This window comes from Chelonia mydas, chromosome 24 (genome assembly GCF_015237465.2).
Source record: "Chelonia mydas isolate rCheMyd1 chromosome 24, rCheMyd1.pri.v2, whole genome shotgun sequence".
NCBI lineage: Eukaryota > Metazoa > Chordata > Testudines > Cheloniidae > Chelonia > Chelonia mydas.
The window spans coordinates 515,948-534,137 of NC_051264.2; the positions used below are offsets into that span (position 1 = coordinate 515,948).

General features: G+C 59.0%; 1 protein-coding gene across 1 annotated transcript; it reads right to left on the minus strand.

Moving 5' to 3' along the window:
• Positions 1 to 4,385: 4,385 nt before the first annotated feature.
• On the minus strand, positions 4,386 to 12,734 carry MTX1 (metaxin 1). The gene is made up of 8 exons (XM_037883662.2): positions 12,589 to 12,734; positions 10,278 to 10,347; positions 9,407 to 9,486; positions 7,900 to 7,992; positions 7,137 to 7,319; positions 6,593 to 6,669; positions 5,455 to 5,609; positions 4,386 to 4,844 (listed from the first exon to the last, which is right to left on the minus strand). The coding sequence occupies exons 1-8, from the start codon at positions 12,667 to 12,669 to the stop codon at positions 4,621 to 4,623; spliced, it is 963 nt and encodes a 320-aa protein (XP_037739590.1). The 5' UTR covers positions 12,670 to 12,734; the 3' UTR covers positions 4,386 to 4,620.
• Positions 12,735 to 18,190: the final 5,456 nt, after the last annotated feature.

Below are 18,190 nucleotides of genomic sequence, written 5' to 3' on the forward strand. Positions count from 1 at the left end.
TCCTAGCTATTTTAATACAAGAAACAGGTTTTCTACACCTTCTCCTGGTGTTTTTTCTTCCACCTGTCCTTGGTTGGTTGGATGTTGGCCAGAGCCGTGGGCTGGGGAGGGGCCAGGTGAGGCGGGGAAGGGCCCGGGTGAGGAGAAGTGTGGGGGGGAGGAAGCTTCAGGGCTCGCTGCCCAAGAGTAGCTGAATGTTCCCTCTGAGCAGGCCCAGAGCCTGGAGCGCTGGCCCATCAATGGCTGGGGGTAGCAGCAAAGCCAAGGGCCCGGCCTGTCGCTCTGTCCAGGCGTGACATGAAGGCCGGTGTCTCCATGGGGAGCAGGAGTGTTCGGAGCAGGCCCCAGGTCAGGCTGGGACCAGGTGGTGCCAGGAAATTCCCACTCCTGCTAGCTCAGCGGTGCCGTCTCAGCACACAGCCTAGCGCCAGCCTGCTAATCAGCTGGCGTCTGTGCTGGAAGGTGATGCAGAGTGAGGCAGACGGGAATGTAATCAGAGCACTGACGTCAGCCAAGCTTGCGGTTCCTTTCCAAAGGGAGCGGGAGCCCATCCATTGCGGTTTCCTACTGGAGCGGTAATTCCAGTGGCAGGGAGCTCGGGGGCCAGAGGCAGCAGCAATGCCCCCCCGCCCCCATCCTCCCCTCGCTACTTGGCAGTGGGAGAATGCAGCACATACTTCCAAAGTGATGTTATCCAGGGCGGCAGGGGTGGGGTGGCCTGACGTGGGGTGGAAGCAGAAGCCCGAGAAGGGGGGGGAGGTGAGTCATTCTCCCCTCAGGGTGAGGGGCAGGGCCCCTGCCAGCTGGGCTAGCAGCTGGGAGGCCCCAGAAGCAGCTGTCCTGCCTGCTGGGGTTGTGTGTGAGGAGGGGCATGCCCTGCTCCAAGTACAGACTCACAGTGGAGAGGTGGAGGGGCTCTGCTTGCCTTCAGCCTGGCCCAGGGCCCTGCGTCACTCCCTGAATGGTCACTCCCAAGCTGGCTGCAAAGGCGGGAGTGCAGGGTAAGCTGCCGCACGGCGCAGCGGGGGACCCGCCTGGGTGGGGTGCTGAGCTGTAGGGTCACCACATGTACACCGGGGGGGGGCAAGTAGCACCAAGCGAGTTGGGTGAATGTCATGCCCTGGGAAAGTACCCGTTACAGGTGCCCCTAGACCTCTTGGCCTTGCAAGCGGAGCACGGGGTAGCGCATTGGAACCTCAGCCCGCTGGTGCTGGGGGCTGTAGCCGTGCCTGTGAGCATGCCATGCTAGTGCCAGGCCATGCACGGTTCCCCAGCAGGTGCTCCCCACGCCCAGGGGGCTGCACTGTAGAAACTGGGGTGTGGGCGCTGGCTGACCTTGGGCTGTCGAGTGCACAGCAGAGCAGCTTCTGTCCTGTGAACAGTGCCAGGACCTTGTGCCAGAGCTGCAGCCTGGTTGGCTAAATCGGAGGGAAACAGGCCCTGGCGTTCTCCTTAGCGCAGCCACAGCGCTGCCTCCAGGCATCCTGGGAGAGGTGCCACAGGGCAGAACAGGCAAGGGCTGTGTAATGCAAACAACCTCCCCTGCCAGCTGTCACCCAGGAGCTGCTTTGCCATATGGAGCCCAGGAATGTAAGAGCAGCTGGAGGAAGCCCTCGCATGGCCCCGCGAGCCAAGCCCCGGATAAGGCGGGTGCGGGAGGTGCAGCACGGGGTTACAGGTAACATGAAGCTAGGGCTCTCCGTTAGCACCCCCACACACTCAGCAGCACTGCGTTTTGTCACCCTGGCCCTCCTGCCAGCACCCGTGGTCGAGGCCCGGAGGAGCCTGGGTGCAGCTCCCCAGGAGCAAGCGAGGGGCAGGGAGTCCTGTGTGTACTGTAGGTGCAGCACCATGCACTAACTGCCTGCCCTCCCCATCTCACGGTGTCCCTGCCTCAGACGAGCGCTTCCAGCCCCTCATGCTGTGCTCTGCTGTCTTCGGGGCCTTGGCTGCTCGCTCTGGAGCTACATGCTCTTGGCAGCGCCAGCGCCAAGGAAAGCCCCTGTCCTGGCCGGCGTGCACGCAGGAATGCAAACAAAGCTGTCAGCACTGGAGGAATTTCTAACGTGAACAGGCCAGCAACTCCCTGCTGGCCCCTCTCAAACCACGGCAGCGAGACGGGGTAAGGGGGCTTCCCTCAGCTCCCACTGCCCAGGGAGCCAGCACTTCTTCCCTCCCGCTCAGAGAGCAAAGCCAGCCCAGGCCGCCTGCCACCAATAGTCAGTCCCAGCTGCTGGTCTTTCAGTAGCCACTGTGGGAAAGCATTAGTGGGGCTCAGGTACCTCCTCGTCCCCCTCAGCCCAGGTCCCTCTCGTCCCTGCAGAGGTGAGGCACAAGGGCCAGGGTTGGGGGGATAAACCCTGCTGCTGCCTGGCAGAGACACTTCTCCAGCCAGTCTGTGCCTCTCCAGGTGCAGCCTGCAGCTCTGGCCAGATGTTACAAACCAGTCAGCAGGGCTTCCCCAGGTCACCAGTCAGGCCCCTGGGCATGGCTGCGGCTCTTGGGGAGCGGGTGGTGCTGTCAAGGCTCTGGCAGAGGGGGCCCGAGGGCTATGCTGCTGTCCTTGGAGGTGTCACAGCAACGCAGGGTGAGGGGAGACCGTGCGAGGTCAGAGTCCAGCAACCTGTGCTGAGGCAGTGTTAAGAATTCCTGCACCATCCCTGACAGGTGTTTGTCTATTACCCAGGTCTATTCCTGCAGCTCCACCTGGCACCTAGGGGCAGAGGCTGCTGTTAGTGACCAGGTAAAGGTCCTGTGTGTGAGCACTGGCCTGGCATTCTGGGTCTATTGTATTTGGGGCACCAGTGTCCTAAAGCTGACAGCTTTGCAGTGGAACTGGACCTAGCTGGAAGTGTGTGGGGTGGGCGTAGAGGCCGGTCAGTCACTGGGCTGGGCTGGTTGCCCCACGCCCAGCAGCAAGGGCTGGAGACCTTCCAGGAAGCAGCATTCTGAGCCGTGCTGTAGTGCTGGGCACAGCTGTGCACAGCTGGACTTCAGCACATCTCCCCTGCCTGCCCCTTGGCTCTGCGCAGCCGCTGAGTAACAGGGGAGAGGACTGGAGCCCTGACAGTCTTTGGGTCTGGCACCAAAAGGTGGTATTCATTTGGACTGTCAAATGTAGGAAGTAGGAAACTAGTTCCAGTTCCACACAAAGCATAGGACTAATGGAATTTTCAGCATGGCACGTGGCTAACGGTGGGTGCCACAGGGCTCCAGGCTGTGACCAGGGAGGGGACATTTGCAGCTGACACAGACCGATTAGCTAGCTAAGGAGTAGCTAAGCTGCGCTGTCAAGAAGTGCCAGGATAATACACACTGGAGAGAACCACATGAACCCCTCATAAACCTGATCGGGGGCACTGTGAGTGAAGCGTTTGGGGAAGGCCCGGAGCATTACCATGGCCAGCTCAGAGCGGCTGGTCTGTGCTCAGTACAGCCACAGCAAACCAAGCCTTGGGCTGGCTAGAGAACAAGATGGAAACATCCATGAAAAGACTGTCAGGCAAAGCACTGGGCTGCCCTTCCCTGGGTGCTCTTCCTCAACGGATATGGCGGGACAGACGGGGCCCAGAGAGAAGCCGGGGAAGCAATCAGCGTCCTGGAGAGATTGAAACAACTGGAACCACTGGGTTGGGAGAGGCCGTGACTGAGGGAGAACAAACAATGAATAGGTGAGAGAAGGCAAATGGAGTCTCCTAGTTCCTGCCCTACAATACAAGACCCAGGCTCCTTCCATGGGCAGTTAACCCCAGGCACACCATGCTACGGGGAGGATCCGAGGTCTGACTGGACAGCGAGAGCAGCCGGCTGCAGATACCAAGTGCCCTGCTTCAGGACAGGTGCTACCCAGTAAGTGACGTGGATTGGGGAAATATTCCCCCATGGACAGGTTGCGCCCCAATGGCCCCTGCTCTCCCTGAGCCCTGCTGCTCTGACCTGGGCTGGCAATCTCAGGGCAGCTCCCTGAGGGTCTGGTTCTGGCTGCTGGCCCGGGCTAGAGCGGCCGGCAGGGCCAGGTCAAGAGCCAAGCAGTTAGGCAGAGTCACTGTGAATCTCTAGGCCAGGCCCCTCCACTTGCGGCTTCCCCGCCCTGGAAAGGGGCAGGTTCTTGCGTGCGACACAGCCCTCAGGGACGGAGGGATGGAATCGGAGCTGGATGTGAAGTCAAAAGGATTCTTCCCGCTGTCTTGGGGGTAGCCAGGGAACTGTGGGGCAGAGCTCAGCAGGGACAGCTTCAAGCCAAGGTTCCCTTTCCATGCTGCTTTGTCCTGCATGCCCCCTGTGGGGAAGGTCTGCCCTGGGTAGAGATGGAGAGCCCAGCGCTATGCAGGCTCTGTGCCCAGGGCTGCAGAGGGCAGAGAGACAGAGAGCACAGACAGATGCCCTTCAGGGGGCGCTCCGGGTTTATTAGTGGGGGGCAGACTGCTTTCGACACGGTCTAGAAATCTGGGCTGGTGTTTGCAGCAGCGCCGGGATCCGGACTGAACAAGGCCACTGGGTCCTGCCGGGACACGGGGCAGTGTGCAGGAATCAGAGTAGGCCGTACCCAGCACTGTAAAAAAAAAACTGAGTTCAAGTGATACTGAGAGGAGTGAGAACCAAAGCTCTGAGACCAGTGCCTCACTCCTCCTCCTCTTCTTCCTCCTCCATGGCTATTGGCTGGGGGCCAGCAGCCCCAGGAGGGCCCCGCTGGATGGAGATGATCCCGCTGAGGAAGGCGTAGCCAATCATCGCCACCAGTCCCACCAGCACCGACAAGATCTGATTGCGCCGTTTGTAGGGCTCCTCCTCGGACTCGGTCCCTTCAGAGGCAGACGTCTTGGGGGTGCTGGACGGGGCGTCCCCTTGCAAGGAAACGACACGTCAGAAACCCAGACCCAGCTGGCAAACTGTACCCCAGCCCAGAGGGCAGAGAGTGGGGGCAGCCTGGAAGAGCATAGGCATGTTACCCTCGTTCGGGGGAGGGAGGGGCACTGCTGCTGGGGAACGGGTGAACACAGCGAGCCCAGGGAAGGGTTGGAGCAGGGGTCCGAAAGCAGCAGGGGAAGAAAAAAGGGAGAAGCTGCCCCTCCTTTTCCAAGAGCCGGACAGGGGGTACTCCCCACCCTCACCAGGTCCCAGGTACAGCCAGCAGGGTGTTAGGAGACGCCCACACCACGGCTGACACAGAGTGGTCCCTGTGTTACAGCTGGTGGGAAGTCCAGTCTCCCCCCCGCCATCCCCTGGCAGCCAGCAGTGGAGCAGTCCAGGTGAGCTGAGCTCCTCCCCAAGGCACTGGCCCACTTCTCCTGATCTGCCACGGACTAGCAAGCCTCAGCCTGTGGCTAGTGGGGTCTGAAGCACGGTTCAAGCTTGTTCGCATCCCCACCACATCTTTGTGACCTTGCTTCAGTGACTCCAGCTGACCCCCAGCTGCCCAGGGCCGAAGGAGAGGCTGGAGGCCTGGCTCCTCACCTCCGTCCCAGGGGAAGTAGAGGCTGAGGATGGAGGAGCAGTAGTCACAGAGGTTCTGCAGGGACTTCAGGTGCTGCTGCAGTTTCCCGTTGGGCAGCTTGGCTTTCAGGAGAGGTGCCAGATGACTGAAGACGAACGCGTCCAGGGAAGCGGGGCTGCGGCACAGAGAGCTTGTGCTAGTGGCTCCAGGCCTCTGCCAGTGCCAGGGGCCCAGGACCCCAGGCTTTGGAACAGGCTGGCCCAAATTCACACCGTCACTAGGGTACAACTGTTGCGTGCACTGGGCATGACCAAAATTACCTAGAGCCCTTGAGGCTGCTCCTCTCCCTGCTACTCCAGTCCCAGTGTGCAGGGAGCAGACAGGAGTGTGGGCTGTGGGGGGTGAGCCCAGCTACGCTCATCTTGGCCTGTCCCAGCAGACGGTGCTGCCCGGAGCTGGGCAGGGCTGCTGGAGCTCACAACCCCTCTTGCAGGCAATCTTGGAGGTGCCTGAATGCCAGAGGTGCTGGGTCACCAAAGGCAGGAGACGGCTTCTCTGCAAGCGCTTGAATAAGTGTCTGTCTCCTCTGATTCCTGCTCACCGCAGCTGGCTCTTTGGAAGTGAATAAGCAGCATATTCAGCCATTACCGTTTACAGCTTCATAAATTATGAGCCCATTAAACATGAAGCAAACAAGGCATCCGTCTAATGGGCTAAAACTTCCTACGCAGGCCGTGGCTGAAGTGCTGGAACATCTGGTCCTGGCTCACAGGTTTATGGGAGAGGAAGGGGAACTGTCAGGACGGCAGTGGGAACGGATGGAGCCTAATGGGACGCAAGTAACTGCCCCCTCCCCAAGGCCCTGCCTTCCATTAGAGAGACACTGTTCAGCCTAGCTTGTGGCCCACCTTTCGCTTTAATTGCCTCCGGGGTTTCTCTATAATACTCAGAGCGCTTTCAAAGAGCTGCTGAGGCCGGTGTCCTGCAGCACGCCGGGGAGCTGCAAGGAGATCTGAGACTTAACACCACGAACCTCTCTGCTCGGACGTTCTGCTCCCAGCCACGAGTGCTGGGCAGGGGCGTGAGAGCCACGTGTGGGCAGGTGAGGAAAGAGCCCTCACTTCCCCCAGAAAGAACGTTCCTCCAAGAGCCACTTACGAGTCTCCAAAGAAGAACTTCTGGTCCCCGAGGCGTTGAGACAGGAGCGTCAGGCACTCCCGGGCTTCGCGGTACATCTACGGGATCAGGAGAGAAGCGGCCCCGGTGTCACATCCCCTCAGCACACGAGGTGCAGGAGGCAGAGACCCCACCTCCCCTGGCAAAGGCCATGTCCCAGGACTGAGCTATCTCCAATCCAAGAACGCCAGCAAAGAGAGCGAATATCATCCTTACTGGGAGCAACGCCATGGCTGACCTGCCCGTGCCAGGGACCGACTCTGGCTTCTGCATCACAGCCAGCGACCATAGAGCATTCTGGGGCTGGGCACAGAAGGGTTAAACTCAATGCAGAGACTGAGCCCTCAAGCACTAACCGCCCCATGGGAGCTGGCTTTGTTCTAACCTAGCGGGAACCAGGAGCATGCTCAGCGGCTGGGAACAGGGTGACCCCTCATGGTGCTTCCATCTAGGGGCAGGGTGATGGATTCCCTGAGGAGCCCCAGGCAGCCCTCGCAGCTGCCACAAGGGTAGCAAGCCCACTCACTTCCTTCTCCAGCTCCTCCTCGTCCTCCAAACAGCTGTCCCCCCAGATCAGCTGCAGCCGCTCCAGATGCTGCTTGTGCATGCGGCTGGGCAGGAAGAAGTTGAGCGGGAAGGGGATGGCTTCCGCGTACCATTTCCGCGTGTGCTCCACATAATTCTTTGCATCCACCCAGAACATGTGAATCTAGGGCACGAGGACAGCGGTGACCCATGAGAACTCGTGCAGGGCTGCTTTCTGCAGCCCCAGCGCAGCCAGAGGCGTGGCCCACGCTCCGCAGGCTGCTTTCGTCTCTCTCTGAGGCCCTGGGGAACTGAGGCCACCACAGGGCCTCGCTTGCAGAGTTGGCCTGTGGCTGTGTTACAGGGTTCATGGACCTGCACAGGCAGGTGCTGCATGACTGAATCCCGCTGTGCTGGAGGGCACGTTCCCCAGAGACAGGGAGACACTAAAGGGCTGAAGGGGCATTAGAGGCTACAGTGACAAGGCTGGGAGCCGCCCCAGGCTGGGGACCCAAATGCAGCCCTGGCAGTGCCCTATAAGACACCCTGCTACCCCAGACCCTCCCACAGCTCTGTCACTGCACCATAGTCCCAACCCGCAGCTTCCACCCTGCGGTTCTGGGATCTGCCAATACGCCTCAGTCCCTCGCTGTGAGGGCCCGTCCCATTGGGCTGGACCCAGAATCCATCTGAATTGTGAACTAGCTAGCTCCTCCCATAGCAGCGTTCTGGGAACCCTTCCACTGGCCCACGCAAGCACTCACCAACACGGGTAGCAGCTTCTCCTCTAGCAGAGACACAAAGGCTAGCGTATCTGCCCCTTGCCTCGCAGAGAGATCGTAGTCAGCGTTGTATTTCTACAGAGTAAAGGGAACAGTGTGAGGCCTGGGCTGGAAGTGGCGAATGAGCCCATCCTGTGCTCCAGCCACCTCTCCATAAGCTGCAGAGACAGACACAGCAATGCAGCTCCCATCGGGGTGCCGGGCGTGACACGGACCCCAGGCAAGTTCCCTTCACAGACAGACACTTTTCCAGGCACTAAGTGCCATGCCTGGGTTTTTCCTAAAACGCACACGCTGATGCGCAGCCGACTCCAAGAGCCCAGGGGTCAGAGCTCGTCCGCCCGGCCGTTTGCTCTGAGGAGACGTGTTCCCTTTCGAGACCCAACTCTGCCAAAGCTGAACCCTGCTCACATGAGCCTGGACTTCCAGAGGCGCCCCAGGAAGCAGTATCGACGGGCTGGGGGGAGGTGCGTGGACAGGCGCCCAATGCACAGGCCTGCTGCCCTTGCAGCTTTCAAGGGGAGACTCTGGCCAGCCCTGCAGTGAGCGCTGCCTGGTGTATTTAACCTGGCTGGAAGCCTGCTCCATTTCAGAACACACTGGCTGTGGCTGTGCGGCTGCATGACACAGAACAGGAACGCTGGGGCCAAGGCAGAGTCTGGGATGAAGGGTGCAAGCAGTGAAGGGGAGCGACTCCAGCCTTTCCAAGGAAAGTTGGCACCAGGCAGGCCTAGTTCCACAGAGCCGGGAGCAGCCTGAATAGTGGCGTGGCTGGCACACACCCTGGCGTCTGAGAGCCGCCCAAATCCACAGACTGACACCTCCCTCAGGCCTCAAAGGACCCACTTGTGCTCCTCCCCACAGCTAGCCAGCCTCAGGCAAACCATCCACAGGGCTGGTACCCTACTTGCCTCAGCACTTGGGGCCAGGGAAGACAGGAGGGGAAGAACTGAATCTTCAGACAAGTTCCAGAGAAAGAGCAACTTCGAAAGGTGAAACTAGCACACAGGGACAGAGGGGCTTCTCTGACGGGGACCCTTGCATCTTCTGCCCTCTCCTCCATGGCCACACAGGGGCCCTCTTGTGACAGGGCCAGTACAGATGTGCTGCTCAGGGGAGCTGGGTCAGGATCTGGGGAGCTGAGCTGGGCTCTGGCAGTTCTCAGCCCTCTCCTAGTCCAGACTGACTGCAGGACCAGCCAGATTTCGCTGCATAGGTCCATTGGCAAGGCTCTGTGGCAACTGGAGACTTAGCTGCGTAACACAATGCTTCCACTGGCAGGGTTTTGCAGACCCTGCTGAGCCCCCTCTCCCAGGGATGCTTCCTACAGGCTCTCGGCTCCCCAGCCACTGCAGCAAAGCCCTCACCGTTATTTCCATCCGTGGTTCTACTCTCAGCTTTCCCCAGCTCCCACCCCCCACAGGCAGCAAGTGACTGTCTCCTCTCGCTCTTGGGCAGCAGGGCCTGAGTCAGTGTCCCCATCCCAGACCTGTTTCCTGAGATGAGTGATGATCTGGTGCATCTGGGAGAGGACACCTTCCTCCTTTGTCTTCAGAGCAGGTAAACGCCCTGAAAGCAGAGAAAGGGAATACAGGGGAGACCCTGCCCAGAGCTGCCCCTTCACAGGCCTCCTGCATGCAGTGAGCACCCCCAACCCCGTCTGCTCTCATCGGGGATCCTGGCGCAGGTGCCAGCATCACACGTAGGTTGCAAGAGATCCCTTTGTTTTCATGTGCCCCAGTGGTTGGTCTCAGTCCGCGCAGTGACTTCCTTTTGGAAGCCTGAACTGGTTTGGTGTTGAACAATGTGAGAGACTCATTCCAGGGTGAAATGGATTTTGCACATGGACAGCTCTTAACTGGCTGGACTTCACACATGAACTTTCCACGTGCCTAGTCCCTGCTGAGGAGTCTCCAGGCTATGTGTGGCAGACAGGATTCAGAAGTAACAAACACCATGTTGGGCCAGCTGGTCGCAGAGCTCTGCAGAGCTGTCAGCTCTGGCATGGGTTCTGGGCTGCTCTGACAGCTGAGTTCCAAAAGGGAGAATGTCTCCTCACCCCAGGGCAGGGCCGTGGAGTCAGGAGAGAGGAGCTGTTTGTTTTCCTGCCTCCTTAAAGGAAATGGGGAAATTAAATGCAAGGCTTTGTTTAAAGGCAGTGCTGCCTAGTTCTGATGTTGGCTGTCCCACCAGTTTGCCTTGGGCACCTCACCATGCCTCAGTTTCCCCATCTGTAAAAGGGAGATAATCTCTGCCTACTTTCTGGTGGCTTGTGATGGCTCCAATAGTCGCGTGTGCACCTCATGTTTGTTTATTTCTATCCCCACATGCCCCTCCCCCTTTCTCATAGGCCCCTTTACCTGAGGGACTTCGCCATGGGTTAGTGACCTTGTGAACTTTGAGCGGCGCACCTGTGAATCTGGCATAGGTCTGGAAGAGAAGTGGAAGAAAGATTCAGATGGACATCTGTTTATAAATATTTAACTGTGCACTGGCTCAGAGTGAGAATGAGTCCCGTGGCCAGGGTGCTCAGCTGGGACGTGAGACCCAGGTTCCAGTCATGGTGGAACAGCCCCAGAACACCCCACAGACCAGTGGTTAGGGACCTCACCTGCCAGATGGGCAGACCCAAGTTCAAATCCCTTCTCCGTGTCAGGGGGACTGAACCCTGGTCTCCCACATCCTGGGTGACTCGGCTAAAGATTATAGGGTGACACCTCCTCTTCCTGTTTCTTGCAAGAAGCAGTGTAGGTGCCTGGCTCCAGGATAGGGGAGTCCCCAGCAGAGACAAGTGCCTCTCTATGACCCAGATTTAGGTGCCAAATTCTCTTTGAGGGCTGGGCTTAGGCCAAACCCCTCTCCATGGCTTTGACTGTCTAGCTTAGGTGGCTTGGCATGTGGATCTGGACGCCAGGCCTCAGAAAGGAACCCTGGGGTGCAAAACCTGTGTCAAAAGAACATAAGAACGGCCAGACTGGGTCAGACCAAAGGTCCATCCAGCCCAGTATCCTGTCTACCGAGAGTGGCCAATGCCAGGTGCCCCAGAGGAAGCGAACCTAACAGGTAATGATCAAGTGATCTCTCTCCTGCCATCCATCTCCACCCTCTGACAAACAGAGGCTAGGGACACCATTCCTTACCTATCCTGGCTAATTGCCATTAATGGACTTAACCTCCATGAATTTATCCAGTTCTCTTTTAAACCCTGTTATAGTCCTAGCCTTCACAACCTCCTCAGGCAAGGAGTTCCACAGGTTGACTGTGCGCTGAGTGAAGAATAACTTTTTTTTATTTGTTTTAAACCTGCTACCCATTAATTTCATTTGGTGGCCCCTAATTCTTATATTATGGGAACAAGTAAATAACTTTTCCTTCTTCACTTTCTCCACACCACTCATGATTTTATATACCTCTGTCATAGCCCCCCTTAGTTTCCTCTTTTCCAAACTGAAAAGCCCTAGCCTCTTTAATCTCTCCTCATATAGGACCCATTCCAAACCCCTAATCATTTTAGCTGCCCTTTTCTGAACCTTTTCTAATGCCAGTGTATCTTTTTTGAGACGAGGGGACCACATCTGTATGCAGTATTCAAGATGTGGGCGTACCATGGATTTATATAAGGGCAATAAGATATTCTCCATCTTATTCTCTATCCCTTTTTTAATAATTCTTAACATCCCGTTTGCTTTTTTGACTGCCGCTGCACACTGTGTGGATGACTTCAGAGAACTATCCGCTATGACTCCAATTTCTCCTGATTAGTTGTAGCTAAATTAGCCCCCAACATATTGTATGTATAATTGGGGTTATTTTTTCCCATGTGCATTACTTTACATTTATCCACATTAAATTTCATTTGCCATTTTGTTGCCCAGTCACTTAGTTTTGTGAGATCTTTTTGAAGTTCTTCACCGTCTGCTTTGGTCTTAACTATCTTGAGCAGTTTAGTATCGTCTGCAAACTTTGCCACCTCCCTGTTTACCCCTTTCTCCAGATTATTTATGAATAAGCTGAATAGGATTGGTCCTAGGACTGATCCTTGGGGAACACCACTAGTTACCCCTCTCCACTCTGAAAATTTACCATTTATTCCTAACCTTTGTTCCCTGTCTTTTAACCAGTTCTCAATCCACGAAAGGATCTTCCCTCTGATCCCATGACAACTTAATTTACATAAGAGCCTTTGGTGAGGGACCCTGTCAAAGGCTTTCTGGAAATCTAAGGACACTATGTCCACTGGATCCCCCTGGTCCACATGGCTGTTGACCCCCTCAAAGAACTCTAATAGATTAGTAAGACATGATCTCTCCCATGGCTTTCTATGCTTCACCCCCCACCCCGCCTGCCCCCCGGGGGGAGCCGTTCCTTCTCCCCCCTCCCCACCCCGCCTGCCCCCTGGGGGGAGCCGTTCCTTCTCCCCGCCCCCCATGCATGCCCCCGTGGGCTCCCGGCTGGGCCGCCGAGGACCGGCCCTCCCCCCGGGGGCAGGCGGAGGCGGGGGGGGGGGAGAGGGACCGGCCCTCCCCCCGGGGGCAGGCGGAGGCGGGGGGGGGGAGAGGGACCGGCCCTCCCCCCGGGGGCAGGCGGAGGCGGGGGGGGAGGGGGAGAGGGACCGGCCCTCCCCCCGGGGGCAGGCGGAGGCGGAGGCGGGGGGGTCCGGGGCCCGCTCACCAGCACGGCCAGACAGTCCGGGTCCACCGAGGGCAGCCCCCAGCCGCCGGCCCAGCAGAACAGCTCCATGGGCGCCGCCATCTTCCCGCGCGCGCGCCCCGGAACCGCACGGCCCGGGCAGCCCCCAGACCCCGCCCCCTGAGCCCCGCCCCCGTGCCCCAGACCCCGCCCCCTGAGCCTCGCCCCCGTGCCCCAGACCCCGCCCCCTGAGCCCCGCCCCCGTGACCCAGACCCCGCCCCTCAGCCCCAGACCCCACCCCCTGAGTCCCCAATACCCCGTGCCCCCAGACCCCGCCCCCAGCCCCACCCCCATGCCCCAGACCCCGCCCCCTGAGACCCAATAGCCCCCCGTGCCCCCAGACCCCGCCCCCAGAGCCCCGCCCCCGTGCCCCAGACCCCACCCCCTGAGCCCCAATACCCCCGTGCCCCCAGCCCCGCCCCTGTGCCCCAGACCCCGCCCCCTGAGCCCCAATACCCCCCCGTGCCCCCAGACCCCGCCCATCCACCCCGCCCCCATGCCCCAGACCCCACCCTCTGAGCCCCAATACCCCCCCATGCCCCCAGACCCCACCCCTCAGCCCTGCCCCCGTGCCCCCAGACCCCGTCCCTCAGCCCTGCCCCCGTGCCCCAGACACCGCCCCCCAGCCCCGCCCCCGTGCCCCAGACCCCACCCCCGTGCCCCAGACCACGCCCCCGTGCCCCAGACCCCGCCCCTCCACCCCGCTCCTGTGCACCAGACCCCGCCCCCTGAGCCCCAATACCCCCCCGTGCCCCTTGCCCCCACCCCCTGAGATGACCCCTGAGCCTGCCCCCTGTGCCCCAATACCTCCATGTGCCCCCTTCCCCCTACTCCCTGTGCCCCCAGACCCCGCCCCCTGTGCCTCCTCCACCCCCCTGTGCCCCAGACCCCGCCCCCTTGTGCCCCCTCCACTCCCTGTGCCTCCATCCCCCTACCCTCCTGTGCCCCCTCCAGGCCCTGCGATGCCCCCTGAGCCCTGGCCCCCAATACCCCAACCCCCCTGTGCCCCCATAATCCCCCTGCCCCTACCCTCCCTGTACCCCCATACCCCAACCCCCCATGCCCCCATACCCCCCTGTGTCCCAACACCCTGACCTTCCTGTGCCCCCATAATCCCCAGTGCCCCTGCGCCCTGTGTCCCAATACCCCACTGTACCCCCATACCCCTATCCCCCACACCTCCATACCCCCCTGTGCCCCAACCCTCCTGTACCCCCATACCCCGAGTGCCCCAATACCCCGACCCTCCTGTACCCCCATAATCCCCCATGCCCCTACTCCCCTGTGCCCCCATACCCCGACCCCCTGTGCCCCTACCCCCCTGTGTCCCAATACCCCCAAGCCTGATACCCCTGCACCTTCCCTGTGCCCTGCCACCCTGGAGACCGAATCCCCACCATCACCCCCTTGCAGAGGCCTGGTCTTTCTCTCTCCCCAGCAGACCCTGCAACTCTTTCTCAGCCCCCAATATCTCCACAGGGCCTGCCTGTATCTCCCCAGGGACTTCCTGCGCTGGGCCGTGGGTAGAAATGAGGCATCTTCTCTCAGCGTTGCAAATTCCAAGGATGAATTATTTGTCACACTGGTTTTCTGTAGCAGCTAAACTGGGAATCTGCGCAGAATGGGTTTGAATGTGCAGTAAGTCGTAAGAGAGTTGGAACATTTTAGCTTAGTCCCTCCATCGTAAACCTGCCACCCCGCCCTGTATGGGACAGCTGGTCAGAGCTGCTGGGGGGGTGTTTGCAGAAGGATAGCTGGTTGGGGGATGGTTTGTCTCTTGGCTCTGCGACCGATTCCTTGTGTGATCTTGTGCCATATAAATCTCCTGGGGTGGGGGTGGGGGGGGAGAGCTGGTCTCTGCCTCTGTTTCCCCTATGTGGAACAGTGATAATGATCCTCTCCCAAAATGACAGGTTTCAGAGTAGCAGCCGTGTTAGTCTGTATCCGCAAAAAGAACAGGAGGACTTGTGGCACCTTAGAGACTAACAAATGTATTTGAGCATAAGCTCACTTCATCGGATGCGTTCAGTGCCACAAGTCCTCCTTTTCTCTCCCAAAATGGGGCTGCTGTGGCTGGTAAGGCTGTTAGTGATCCTCAAGTGGGCAGGGAATTGACAGCTGTTTAGCACCAATTGCTGCAGCTTCGACAGGCCCCCGGGAATGGTCACAGCTTTGTGACAGATGCTCTGGACTGTGCTATGTCTGGTTACAGGCTTGGCCCAGCTGCAACAGTCTTTGTGTTTACAATGCACTCATCATCATGGTATGAGGTATCCTGCGTGCAAAACTACTGTAGAGTTAGGAGGCATTGAAGAACGCTCCCCCTGTCTCAGGGACACCATGTTTGTCTCTCACCCCTGGCTGCTTATCCTGTGAAGGCTCCAGAGGCAGCATATTGAGGCCTTGTACTGCTCCCCGAGCATCTCTACTGGCTACCGCAGGTGAAAGAGCCTCTCCTTCAGCTTTTCCTGCAAGGAAGAGTCTCCCTGTATCTCTCCCTGCCCCATCTCGACTCCCAGCTGAAAACCTCTCTCTCGTGCCTAGCCCACACCTCTGAATTTCTCAGTCCTTCAGCCGCTGTTCTGCTGTGCACACCGTTCTGGGGACCGAGGGTTTACAAGAGAGGCCGTAACGCTTGAAGCCTGTTGCACTGAAAAGTACTACCTGAAAACTGCAAACATGAAATAGAAGGAACTAATACCCTGACATGCATCTGCAACTGGGGCTCATCCCTGGTGCCAACAAAAGGCAGAATGGGTGCTGGATTTGCCACACTGAGCCTCGGTCTTTGCTGGAGAGGCAGCCTCGCCCCCCCCCCCTCACAGAACACGTGCAGGGAAAGTAAGTCAGCTGCGGCTGAACAGAAGTGAAGCAGTCCCCGAATCGGGGCCCAGGGCTCCCTGGGGATGTTGTTGTTAGAGAGGGAGATTGCAGGATTGCTAACAGGCCTGTTAATACCTGCGGGTCTCCCCTCCCCGTGCATGACAGGCCGTGGGCTGAGTGGTGACACAACCCTCCTGCCTGCTCTTCCTAGCTCTCATTCCTGGAGAGAGGGGCGCTTGCATCACAAGGAGCATAGCTGTGTGCCTCTCCCTTTCCCATCATTTGTGGGTCCTCTGGGGCTGCAGCTGCCTGGAGCAGACTTTCAGCTGGGGAAAAACCCCAGAACAAGCTGCAGTTTTACCATGTTCTCTCTGGATCTAGTCCCCTGGGGTGTCCGTGTCAAGAGCTCCTGCCTCTGCCTCTCTAGCCAGCGGCACATCTGAGTCCCGCTCCTGTTCTTAGCGAGGAGGGTGGTGTGGGCCTGTCCAGACATTGGATGTTTTCAGGAGGTCGTGATGCTTGGATCCAAACCCACCCAGCAGCGCGCAGCCTGCGTTCCAGAGTGCATGTTGCCATGGAAAGAAAACAGGGGTGGGGGAGCAGCACACGCAAAGGGATGGAAAATCTCTGCTCTCTGTAATTTGGGAGAATCCAAGCAGGAATTCTAACTCCCCCTCCCTCTTTGGAGTCCCTGTTAATTAGGACTCGATTTAGTCTCTTGCCGCAGTAGATTGAGCCGAGCCACTGGCATTGGCCTGCCTGGCTGAGAGCAGGAGGAAGGGCCAGGGCTGGAGGGAGCCCACCTGGGCATGGCTCATCTTGTTGTTATGACGGCAATGGAAACAAAGAGTAAACACGGCTGACGCTGCACTCAGCGAGCCTTGGTGCGGCAGAGGGCTTGGCTGTGGTTCAGGAACGACCTTCCCGGCCAGCTGCGTGAATTCGCCAGGGAGCTCCTTGTGTCCCATGGGCCCCAGTCAGATACGGACACATCCAAACAGCTGGGGAACACTCCCCACACGCTGACAGGCAGGCATGGAGAGTCGCAGCTCTCGCCCTGCCAGGGTCCAGCCCCACTGCAGCATCCCCCCAGCAGGGCAGAGGGAGGGTACCAGGATGGCAAAGCAGGATTCGGGAGATCTGACGGGCTCCGCAGACAGTGAGGTGCAGAGATGGTGCAGGGCATGATGCTGTGGGAGTGGATGGGACACTGGAGTGAGGACCCTGCCCTCTCCCTCGGCGGGCTGGGGGCTCCAATCCATTGTGGCAACAACAGGAAATCAGACCAGTCACTTGTCTTTACTCTCTGTAAACCGACCCTCCCACACGCTGCCTCCAGAGTCTGTGTCCTGCAAACCTCTGCCATCCCCAGATGCCCTGATCATCCAGAGCCTCACTGGAAAGGACCCATGTCATTGCAGGCCGCTCAGCGAGGATGCGCAGCCAGCCCCAGCTAGAGAATGGCATGGAACTATGGGTTTGTGACTCAGTCCACGGCATATCCCATTGGCCATCACCAGAAGCTGGGCCCTGGGGCACATGGATCAACGGCCTGGCCTTGTTCTGCGACCCTCGCATGTGCGCTGCTGCCCGGGCCCCGTGGGATGCCGGCTGGTGCCCTGACCAATGGTGCCTCCCCATCCCCTGATCTGTGGGTCCCCGCCTGCCCCACGCTGCATTTCCCTGCTAGCAGAGTTCAGAGGTGAAGGAGCTTCCTCGATGACCTCGTTTGTTTTGTTCTGGAGCCTAGGTCGGGTCCTGAGAGCTGATTTATGCAGCTGTGCAGCTGCTAGGTGGCCTGGCTTTGCTGCCTCACCTCCAGCGAGGTCAGAGAACAACCTGTCTTGGGACTTAGGCTTCCCATGGAGAGAGGAGAGGGGACCCCCCCACACACACCCACCATGGCAGACTCTCAAATGTGTGGCTGGAGTTAAATCTCCTGAGTATCTGGCAGGCCCTGGGGCATGTGGGGGTGATCCCCTGTCTCTGGCAGGCCCTGTGGGATGGGGGGTGGGGGGTGACCTTTCAGGCTCTGGAGCTGCCCCAGTCACACACATCCCCTTTTCTCCCCTTCGGTCTCTGGCATCTGCTCATGGGGCCCCTGGTTTCTACTGCCTTCCCTGGAGCATGACCCCTCCCCCCCTTGAACCTAATGGAGCAGTTTCTCCCTGCCTAGCAGCCTCTTCCCCATGGCCTTGCCCCAGACCTTTCCCATGCCAACATTCCCTCTGCTTCTTGAGAGTGCTGGGCCCACAGAACCCCCCAGGCCCAGGGAGGAGGGCAGGTTGTCCCGTTTGCAGGTGGGGCAGGTCGGCAGGATGGTTGGTGTCAAGTGTTGGCTGGGTGATGGTGTATCATGGGCCGTATGCTGCACTGCACACTCCCTTCAGGAAACCTCTCCCAGGGGTGCTCGTGCAAAGCCCAGTGTTTGGCTGCTCATGCAAAGAGGTGCACAGGGTCACTTGTGCAACGTGTTGCACTCAGCTTTCCAGCCCACAGTGGCTAGGAGCTGGAAGAGCGTGTCCATCCTTTGTTCCAAGTTCCCATCCTCCTTCTGGGGGCTGACACTGGGGCAGGGTACATGCATGTCTTCTGCACTCGTGGGCGCACAAGCATACACCAGGGCTGGCTCCAGACTGACTGACCTCCCCATGACCCTGCAGCTGCCAGCAGGATCTGAACTGAGGGCGTCAGGTTTAATTTTTGTGAGTGAGGAGTTGGGGCTGGGGAAGGCGGCTGGTGGCAGCCGTCTGGTCCGGC

Excerpts from the sequence above, each read along its gene's own strand:
- MTX1 (XM_037883662.2), bottom strand. The coding sequence starts at position 12,669 with ATGGCGGCGCCCATGGAGCTGTTCTGCTGGGCCGGCGGCTGGGGGCTG. Across the intron at positions 9,487-10,277 it reads CCCATGGCGAAGTCCCTCAG|GGCGTTTACCTGCTCTGAAG; the intron begins GTAAAGGGGCCT and ends CTCTGCTTTCAG. Across the intron at positions 7,320-7,899 it reads AGAAGCTGCTACCCGTGTTG|ATTCACATGTTCTGGGTGGA; the intron begins GTGAGTGCTTGC and ends CTCGTGCCCTAG.